A 9,854-nucleotide genomic window follows, 5' to 3' on the forward strand; every position below is an offset into this window, starting at 1 on the left:
TGACAGTACTAAACATCAATCGGGGTTGCAAGTTGCGATGTCTTCTCCGGGCTTCGAATCGCCAAAGATGTGGTTGGCAAATCACGCCCAGGGTCGTTGGCACCCGAGCTAGATTGCGCAAGAGGCTTATTTGTAGACTTGGTTTGATCCGGCTTCCTACCAACTGAAACGCCGTCGTCATCGTCGGGAATAGGAGATTGGAGAGTAACCTGCGGTCGTTCTAGTCTTGGTGGTGTTGCTTGACGCTGCACCGTCTCGCCGGGCTTGCTGCTCTCGGAACTGCTTGGGCTTACTTGCGCGTTGTCACCAGTCAGCTTCTCGGCGGATTTATCTGCCTTGGTGTACCTGCCAGTATGACGGTCATATGAGACCTTCACTGGAAGTTTCACCACTAAGCTCGAGTCGACTTCGTCGCCATCGAGCATGTCCGCGTCTTCCTCAAATTCATCGTCGTCATCCTCACTCTCGTCAGGAACATGCTCGTCACCCTCTTCATCATCACCAAAGTCAGGCTCACTATCATCATCGGGCGCGTCCGAGTCAAATTCGTCACTCCCATTGGCCTTTTTGTTAGATGACTTTCCCGACCAGCCGTTCGTTCCGTGGTTGACAGCGGCAGAGCGGCGTGGCCTACCATTCGGCCCTGCGGACACGCCGTCATCTTTCATCTCGGTGTCGCCATCATAGGATGCTACGCTGTCCGTGGCCCCGGGAGCACTGCCTAGCATATCGGCGTTCAGCCGGTTCGGTGCCCGTATCTGACGGCCCCGTGATGTTGTGACGGGGCCGGCAGGCTCGGCCGGCGTTTGCGTACCATGGCGCGTAGATCTTCTCGTCGCAGTCGAGTCGCTGTTGAAATCGTAGTCGTCTTCATCGAAAGTGTACTTTGCACGCTTGCCTCGTGTTCGGCCTTCATAGAGGGAGAAGCCCGGCTCGGGGCGCTTGAACTGCTGCTTGCGTGCGAGACGGTATTCGCGACGTCTCAGTTTCTGTATATGGTTAGCAACGATCCCCGTCCATCCAAAAAGAAGTCTGGCTTTAGAGACTTACCTCAAGCGCATCCTCAAAATGTGGTATGTGATCTTGTAACCTTTGGCTCAGTTTGCGCGCCTTGGGCCCACCATCATCGGTCAACAGCTTATCTGTCAGGGCATTGACCTCCTCTATGCTACCGGCGACACTCCACCATGTACGTTGGAAACCGGCAGGATTGCTCTCGCGATATATACGGAAGGATGTGTCTCCGGGGCCTTCAACCAGAAAGTACCGCCGTCTGTCGCTGTCGGAGCCCAGAGGCTGAACTGAAAGGGGTTGGTTCAGGTCGTCGTCCATGCGTTTATTCTTGTAAGCAGAGTCGATGATGTCCTTGACAGTCTTGCAGTACTGCATCGTCCAAAGGATGAATGTTCGAAGGAGGTCAAGCTGTTGGCGGGCGCGTTAGTAGACCGTCCCTGCATTAACCAATATGCAAGTAGGGTAGATCAAAATGGTGGCTTGAAAAATATATAATAGCGGCTGGAAATCATTTAACCTACTCTCTGAACTGGTGTCATTGAGGCAAACGTCGCTCCGCCAGCCAGAGGGCTCTTTCCGTTCCAGCTCGATGGCCATGACGATTCGTGGGTTTTGATCGCATCCTCGACTGCTCTGTTGTAGTGTCCAATTCTGTTCAGGTTCCCGGAGTTGGTAAGTACGTAGCCAGCATGGATTTGACGTAAGGTCTGCCTGGCGATCGTGGTGAGTTGTGAGTGAGGACCTACTTGATCTCTTGCTGGCGATTGAGGAGGAGCTTCAAGATGGCGCACAAAAACAGCTCCACTCGATCACCCGGGGTTGAGTCGACAATCTCTCGTTCGAGTTCCTGAGGTCCAAATGTTGCTAGGTTCTTTGAGAAAATATCGTTGAATTTGGCTCTAAACATAACAATGAACTGTGATTTTTTTTGCAGGTGGTGGCCATCTCCAAAAGTTAGCAAGGCTGTTTGTTTGTTGCCTTTCCGGACCTAGGCAACGTAGCTAACCCCTCCCCCCAACGCCCACATCAAATATTTGAACGCGATATCTCGCGTTGTCCCGCTTTTGCGACGCGACTTCTTTTTTGGAAAAAGAACAAAAATTAAATACTCACGGCAATGTCTGGATTATCCGCGAGAACATATTCATGAGGCGGAGAAGGTTCTCGCTTGCGAGGTGGTGGTGAGTCTTCCTTGGGTGCAGCCTCGTCCTTCTTAGGTACGGCGTGGAAGAACTTCAAGATGCCATCCTGTCGCTTTAATTGAACGTCGGACTCGTCTCCAGATGGCGGTGGAGAAAGCGAATCGACAGAAGACAAGGCTGAAGAGTCGTCGTCTGACATTATCGTGTTTACAAGATTGGTATCTACCTCAATCTTTTCTGGTTCTTGCCGGAGCCTTGTCGTTGCTCGGTGCAAACGAGATGGGCCACTGCTACTTTGAAGTTTGTAGTTGCAGGGATGGGTGGTGGAGGAGGCGAGGTTGGCAACCACGAGAATGCCGCTCAGAGTTCGAGGATTCCCACCATTTCGCCCACGCACTAGGTCAAACCCACTTATCCCGAGCTGCGCGCACTCAACTCAGGCATGACGGTCATGTGATAGGTAAGAATGGTAGGTAAGGTATGTATCTCATTAAAGAGAGAGTATGGACAGTTGTACATTTCAGCCAGTAGTCGGCAGCGTGGCAACCTCGAAGTTCTCTGTGCCGCAGCCATTCTTGGTCCCATCGAACCATCCGTCTTCTTCTAGTGTACTGCAAAGTGGAGGGACGGCAGCTTTGATCGGTTCCAAATCCCAACGCAGACTGTATCCCATTGAAGAAAGTCTCACACCTGGGTTGCAGTATAACGACTCCCATTCTCACTCAAGCCTGCAGTCCGCAACCCTGTTACCTCTTTTGAGAGGCCAATATAGCGACCCATGAAAACAAAAACAGAACACGACGTTGACGTCTTCCAAACCCATCGCATCCAACAAGACCAAGAATGTAACAGTGGCATGTACGATGAAAGGCCTTATGAGGACTGCCTTGGGTGGTGCTGTTTTTGAGGCCTGTTCTGGTTGGTGGTACACACCGCTTGAGGATTGTATTTCTTTGTCAGCGTCTGTCGCTTAGGATATCTCCACTCACTCGCTTGTCATGGGAGAGTTTGGACCAGCACCGAAGCACAACATCCCAAAATGAGGTTATTGCCACATCCAAATCGGTTGACGATCCCAAACGAGACAAACTTGGCACAACTGCCACTCCGGTCCCCATTATTGAAGGCCATCACTTGATAGCATTGCTTGCAACTAACCCCAGGAATAACAGTTGGAAAATGCAAGCATTGAAGTCATCGAACTTGATGACAACTAAAACCCATCAAACCAGGTTAAATGAGAAAATTGTGAAAGTAAACCGGAAGTGATCGATGAGTGGAAGGCTGCACGCAGTGATGGGCGGCTTTCAGACCAACCGATGTTGGTTTCTCCGCTCGACCCAAATTTCAATCGGTCCAAGGCGAAGCACCGATCCTTTGACCACCGGAGTCAACTTTTCCACATAGCCAATTGCTCTTGTGCATTATCCAACGAAGTGTCTTATTGATGCACACAATTGCTCAGTTGGGCCAAGCCTCATCACTCGAAGGGCTTCTGAGTCGACCGACGGCAAAGTTTTCAGGGTAGGATTCTGCCAATGGACTCAGCAGGAGCCTTCAGAGCTCTTACTTAATCAGCAGCATGATTGTGGCTCACGCCTCTGAAGCCATTCCCAACCACGTCGTCCACTGTAGAAAAGGCTAGCCCACATTCTTTTGTGTATCACTGGGAAACGGAAAACGTGTTAGAGACAAGGACGCCAAGTGCGGAATGTATGGATCTTACAGTATTAAATCTTTCTGATTAATCCACACAAGATTATAGCATTTATCAAGAAGATATGATGGCTGATTACACGGGAGCCAACTGTAGCCGGCGACATCCAGTAAGCCTCATCAGCTTTTGAAGGTTGGCACGTGGGCGGGGTAAACGCGTACGGCGTTCGTCAATCAGGCCAAACCAAGACCGCGTCGTGTCTGGCTTAAATGCTCCGTTGCGCTGTCATCTTTTTCAGACACAGACAGATTAAGACAGGTGCATTGAACACAAGATATCTGCGGTAAATTTCCTGCTGGCATACAAAGTAGCCAAAAGTGTTTGGTGTGAAGGCGGAGGGTAGAGGGGATGGCGCAATCATGATCGTAGTGTGATCAAACTCAAGGGTCCGCAGGCCACCGCAGGCACTTCCTAGTCTCCACATTTTCAGGCCCGCACCTCAGCTCGACGTTCAAACACACAGCGCTCACAGCGTTGAAGAAGAGGGAGAGTACCACATCAAGGAAGGCAGAAAATAGAACGAGAGGGAATGATTGACACTAAGTGCAGAATATGAGACTATAATGCAGCGGGTGGTCAGCTAGCTTGAGATATAGCGCGAGTGGACTGTGACCTTCACCGAATTGAGGGACATTTCTAATGGTACGCAGGCATGGTAGTAACTCAGGACACACCAAAAGGCACTCTGGAGAGTTCGTCCCCGCTTATTCTCAATTCCTGAGCTGATGGCAACTCGACAGGTACGTACTGTTGGACCCCCACCTCACGTGACTGTGAATTTCTGAAGGTGGTGGAGTGACCCACAAGACGACACAACTGAATTTGCCTAGGTCCATCAAAATTGATCTTGTACTTGAGAAATCAACGACCACCAACGACGTGAGTGCCAATCTTCCTCGTCAAACCAGTTCACGTCGACGTCTGCGGCTGCTAATCCTCGGCCGGTATTATAGACAAAATAGAACCCGGAACTTTCCCAGCAGGAGCGGAAAGACACGATGGGTCGCGTGGTAAGTAGCCAACAAAGCTGGATTCGACGACTTTGCCAAATCGACATTCGGCAGAAGTCAGATGAGAACAAATGAAATACTGACTACATTGGCTTCATCTAGATTCGTAACCAGAGGAAGGGTGCCGGTGGCATCTTCAGTACGTTGCGCAGCCTTGAAACACCATAACGAACCGATAGTCATTCCCGCGAACTCGTACTTACCAACCGCTTTACCACTATTACAGAAGCCGTCACCCGCCTGAACAAGAACCCCGCCAAGTTCCGACAGCTCGACTATGCCGAGCGTCACGGTTATATCCGCGGTATTGTGAAGGAGATCATCCACGACCCGGGCCGTGGTGCTCCCCTCGCCCGTGTTGTCTTCCGTGACCCCTACAAGTTCAAGAAGCACACCGAGACCTTCATCGCCAACGAGGGCATGTACACCGGCCAGTTCGTCTACGCTGGCAAGAACGCCGCCCTGACCGTCGGCAACGTCCTCCCCCTTGCTTCGATCCCCGAAGGTACCATCATCTCAAACGTCGAGGAGCAACCCGGTGACCGCGGTGCGCTCGGCCGCACATCCGGCAACTACGTTACTGTTATTGGCCACAACCCCGACGAGGGCAAGACCCGCATCAAGCTTCCTTCCGGTGCCAAGAAGGTCGTCAGCAGCAAGGCCCGTGGCATGATCGGTCTGGTTGCCGGTGGTGGTCGTACTGACAAGCCTCTGTTGAGTACGTAACACACGACGCGATCTGGGAGAATGAGGAGATGGTTTTTTTTTTTTTCTGGTGGAAGAGACTGATGCTAATTACAAATCCTTTTTACAGAGGCTTCGCGCGCAAAGCACAAGTTCGCTGTCAAGCGCAACTCGTGGCCCAAGACTCGTGGTGTTGCCATGAACCCTGTTGACCATCCTCACGGTGGTGTAAGTGAAAACCGAGGGACAGGCGATGCTATAACCGCTTCTTTCCCTGAGGATATTCTGACACGTTTTCTGCACTACAGGGTAACCACCAACATATCGGTAAGGCCTCGACCATCTCAAGGTACGCTGCCCAGGGTCAAAAGGCGGGTCTTATTGCCGCCAGGAGGACGGGTCTGTTGCGCGGTACCCAGAAGACAAAGGAGTAAGGGTTTTGGCGCTAGATTTGTGGGTTGGGACTGCATGGATCATTGCTTTGTTTTCAAGGGTACTCTTTGCGTTGGGGGAGCAGCAATTAGCGAGCTCTGGCCGGTTTTATTTTTCACGGTATCCAAGGATTTAAAAAGGATTCCCTACAGCAGCAAAAGGAGCACTCGGTTTATGAAGAAATGGAGCATTCTTTCGGGTTTTACGCAAAAAACGGATGAACGATTATGCCCGAGGTGCAGTGGTCTACAGTTCGTGGTTGTAATGAAATAGTGCCGTGGCGTGATGATTTGGACGCACATTGTCGGGCCAGCAGGTTATTTGATGTGATGCCAACTTGAAATAGGCAGGGAATTCCCGCCAGATTTTGCGTCCGGTTAGAAGTTGCCAAGGTAAGTTTGTTCAAGTGCCCATCGTATGATATGAGACATAATAACATATATTACAGTCGATGAAATCTCCCAAGCGAGGTTGGCAAGGTTGTGAAGAAACACCGGATGCATCCCATCTCATCAGTCTTCTTTATACGAAAAGTATACTCGCTTCCGAGTCAACAGCTGCCATGTTCAAACTTTGTTCCGCAAACGCTTACCTGCAGGGGGCCAAAGCTGCCCACCAGGTACTGTTAGTTCAGACTCTGACAAGGAGACTTTGGACTCGCTGCAACACGAACCCCACTAAGCAGCAGCCCACCCCATCCCAGACCTATTTGTCGAGCTTCAATTACCCCTCCGCTGCCATAGCCAGGAGCAGCCAACATTTCCCTATCTACACAAACTGCCGGTACAGCCACAATAATATCAAAATGAGCTCCCCCAAGGAATTCCGTCTTTTCTGCCTGGAGAATCCTCTTTTGGGTAAGTTGAGAAACTGCAAACTCCTTTGGGTATTGTTATCCTCTGGCGGGAATCCCGGAATATCAATTGGGCTTCATTCGCCTGAGGCGAGCGAGCTACGGGCAGGGAGCCTTTTTCTTTTTTTTTTTTTTTTTTTTTTTTTTTTTTTTTGGCAAACCTTGGCTGTTTCAATGAAGAATAACACAAGGCATAACTCGACGCTAATGCGATAATTGGCTCATTCTAGACATCCAAGCCGTTGGAAACGAGGCACTCCTGAATAAGTACGGCCTCAAGGCTAACGATGCCATCCTGGCCGAGCCTAAACACGCCGGCATCTTCGAGGAGCTGCTCAGCGACTACGATGCCAAACTGATCCCCGGCGGCGCCGCCCAGAACACGGCCCGTGGCGCCCAGTACATGCTGCCGCCCAACAGCGTCGTCTACTCGGGTGGCGTGGGCGACGACAAGTACGCCGCCATCCTGCGCGATGCTGTCCAGAAGGTCGGCCTCAGGGTCGAGTACCGCGTTGACCCCAAGGAGACCACCGGCCGCTGCGCCGTCGTCATCACCGGCCACAACCGCTCCATGTGCACCGAGCTGGGTGCTGCCAACCACTACGAGGTGGAGTTCCTCAAGAAGCCCGAGGTGTGGGAGCTGGTCAAGGGCGCTGAGGTGTACTACATTGGTGGTTACCACTTCACCGGTAAGCATCCGTCAGTCTTTTAGGACCGGGCAACCTCGTCTTCTCGGCCCGTGGCCAGACTTGTTCTAATTTTTTTTCATCATTAAAGTCTGCCCTCCCGCCATCATGGAGCTGGCCAAGGAGGCTGCCGCCAACAACAAGACCTTCATCTTGTCGCTCTCGGCCCCCTTTATCCCCCAGTTCTTCAAGGACCCCCTTGACGCCGCTCTCCCCTACTGCGACTACGTCATCGGCAACGAGACCGAGGCCGCCGCCTTTGCTGAGTCGCATGACATGGCCGACAAGAAGGACGACGTCCGCGCCATCGCCAAGGCCATTGCCAACCTGCCCAAGGAGAACTCGCAGCGCAAGCGCGTCGCCATTATCACCCAGGGCACCCTCCCCACCATCGTTGCCGTCCAGGGTGAGGACGAGGTCAAGGAGTACCCCGTGCACGAGATCGCCAAGGAGCAGATCAACGACACCAACGGTGCCGGCGACGCCTTTGCCGCTGGTCTCTGCGCCGGTGTTGTCGAGAACAAGGCTCTGGATGAGTGTATCGACAGGGGCCAGTGGCTCGCCAGCCTTAGCATCCAGGAGCTGGGTCCTTCGTAAGTTACCTCCTGAAGACCTTTTGAGAAAACAGTCGGACAAGACAGTGAATTTCGATGGTCTAACCAACCTTTTGTACAGATACCCGTTCCCCAAGCAGACCTACCAGCCCAAGTCTGCCTAAGAAATCAAGCTGGCTTCTTCTTGTCTTTTGATTATGTGACTTTACATATAAGTTTGGGCATGGCGTTGAAGGATTATACGGGCAAAATTGTGGGAGGGTGTTGCATTCAGGTTTCAACAACACAGCAAATATTCCCATGTAGAATCTGCCAGTGATATGCGAAAGGAGGCAATCACTCAACTTGAGAAGAGAAATACTTGCACAAAAAGATATGCAGTGTCAATCAAGTTGGATTGAACGACTGACCCATCTTTTCCAACGACGCTGCGCATGGTGACCTGAAGCTCGCCGAAATGTGACAGATGAATGAATCTTGGGGCTGTTATAGAAGAAGTCGATATATGAGCCGGATACAGATGAAAATCTAGTTCCGAGGAAGTGCGAGTCCAAGGCTGCATGATGCACTCATGATCACAGCCTTTGGACCACCACTGGACTGTACATGTCATTCATGCGAAGATCAAGCCGAGACCACCAGACTGGATCTGGGCAGATGGCACGAATGCATGCCGAAATGCGAACTAGGGACGTTTCTTTCGTTCTGCAAGGACCACGACCAGGATATTTGGGTTGCGGGACGTATAAATTCCTAGCTCACCCGCTGATTGCATTTCCGGGATCCCCTCGGGTTCCAAGCTTGGTCAAAATCGACCGAGAAAAGAAATGACAAGACATCAAGCAACAGCAAGCTCCGGACCAGACGCAGGCTGCTTCGATTGTGGCCCTTCGTCTGCTTCCTTCGCAGCGGCGGCGGCGGCCTTGGCACGCTTCTTCCTCGCCCTGCGCACCTCAATCTCGACGTTTGCCATCTCGGCCGTTACGGTAGCGAGCCTCGGGACGAGCTCCTCGACCAGCTTGACTGCCTGGCCCTGGGCCGACCGCAGGGGCGCCGGCGTGAACAGCCCAAACCACCGCAGCGGATCCTTGGGCCTTGCCGGGGCGGTCTTGCCATCGGCGGTTTCCCCGGTCGTTCCGGCATCGTCGGGCCGGGCGTCCTCGCTCCCTGCTCCGTCGCCGCCCTGACCGAGACCCGGTTCGCTAGACGGACTGGCGTCATCGTCGCCGGCGGTGCTTCGTGTCTTGGGGGCAGGGGCGGCGGCGGTCGAATCGGGCCCCGCCACCACGAACCGAGGGCTACCGGCGTCGCCAGGCGGTGACGATCCAGGCTCGGCATCCACCACCCGCAGCTTCCTGACGGCCTGCATGCGCTCGTCGAAATGGTCGGGTCCGTAGCGCATGCCCCTCTCGGCCGAGAAGTTGGCCCGCGCAATGTTTTGGTACATGGAGCGCAGGGTGGCGCCTAGGGCCTCTCGTAACTTGGTGTACTCATCGAGCAGCCCGAGGTAGCGCTCGAGGAGGTTATCGATCTCCAAATCCATTGCTAAGAAATTTAAATAGTGTGAAGCTGATCTCCGAACACTAGAAGGAGGATATTGTTGTTGAAGAGACTGCCGGCACTTGGTTGCCGGACGCTGTCGAATGGTGTTATAACAGGTTAAGGTAGGTGAAGAAACCGATCAGGTACAATCGTGTTGCGGAGACAAGCTGTGGAGCGATTTTGAGTACAGGGTAGGTACTATTCGGGACCCAATGAACCT

At 52.5% G+C, this 9,854-nt stretch overlaps 4 protein-coding genes across 4 annotated transcripts; 2 read left to right on the forward strand and 2 right to left on the reverse strand.

Moving 5' to 3' along the window:
* Positions 1–8: 8 nt before the first annotated feature.
* PpBr36_05847 (uncharacterized protein) lies at positions 9–2,355 on the reverse strand (the record flags this gene model as incomplete). Its single annotated transcript, XM_029892995.1, has 5 exons — positions 9–989; positions 1,051–1,422; positions 1,536–1,665; positions 1,761–1,930; positions 2,128–2,355. The coding sequence occupies 5 exons, from the start codon at positions 2,353–2,355 to the stop codon at positions 9–11; spliced, it is 1,881 nt and encodes a 626-aa protein (XP_029745871.1).
* A 2,157-nt stretch (positions 2,356–4,512) lies between these two features.
* PpBr36_05848 (uncharacterized protein) lies at positions 4,513–6,001 on the forward strand (the record flags this gene model as incomplete). Its single annotated transcript, XM_029892996.1, has 6 exons — positions 4,513–4,515; positions 4,836–4,883; positions 4,986–5,022; positions 5,110–5,601; positions 5,698–5,795; positions 5,876–6,001. The coding sequence occupies 6 exons, from the start codon at positions 4,513–4,515 to the stop codon at positions 5,999–6,001; spliced, it is 804 nt and encodes a 267-aa protein (XP_029745874.1).
* A 743-nt stretch (positions 6,002–6,744) lies between these two features.
* PpBr36_05849 (uncharacterized protein) lies at positions 6,745–8,256 on the forward strand (the record flags this gene model as incomplete). Its single annotated transcript, XM_029892997.1, has 4 exons — positions 6,745–6,856; positions 7,083–7,541; positions 7,630–8,131; positions 8,214–8,256. The coding sequence occupies exons 1-4, from the start codon at positions 6,805–6,807 to the stop codon at positions 8,254–8,256; spliced, it is 1,056 nt and encodes a 351-aa protein (XP_029745873.1). The 5' UTR covers positions 6,745–6,804.
* Positions 8,257–8,930: 674 nt separating this feature from the next.
* Positions 8,931–9,635, reverse strand: PpBr36_05850 (uncharacterized protein; the record flags this gene model as incomplete). The annotated part of the gene is made up of 1 exon (XM_029892998.1): positions 8,931–9,635. One exon carries the CDS (start codon positions 9,633–9,635, stop codon positions 8,931–8,933), a length of 705 nt encoding a protein of 234 aa, XP_029746459.1.
* Positions 9,636–9,854: the final 219 nt, after the last annotated feature.

Source organism: Pyricularia pennisetigena (assembly GCF_004337985.1).
Source record: "Pyricularia pennisetigena strain Br36 chromosome 4 map unlocalized Pyricularia_pennisetigena_Br36_Scf_6, whole genome shotgun sequence".
Classification (NCBI taxonomy): Eukaryota; Fungi; Ascomycota; class Sordariomycetes; order Magnaporthales; family Pyriculariaceae; genus Pyricularia; species Pyricularia pennisetigena.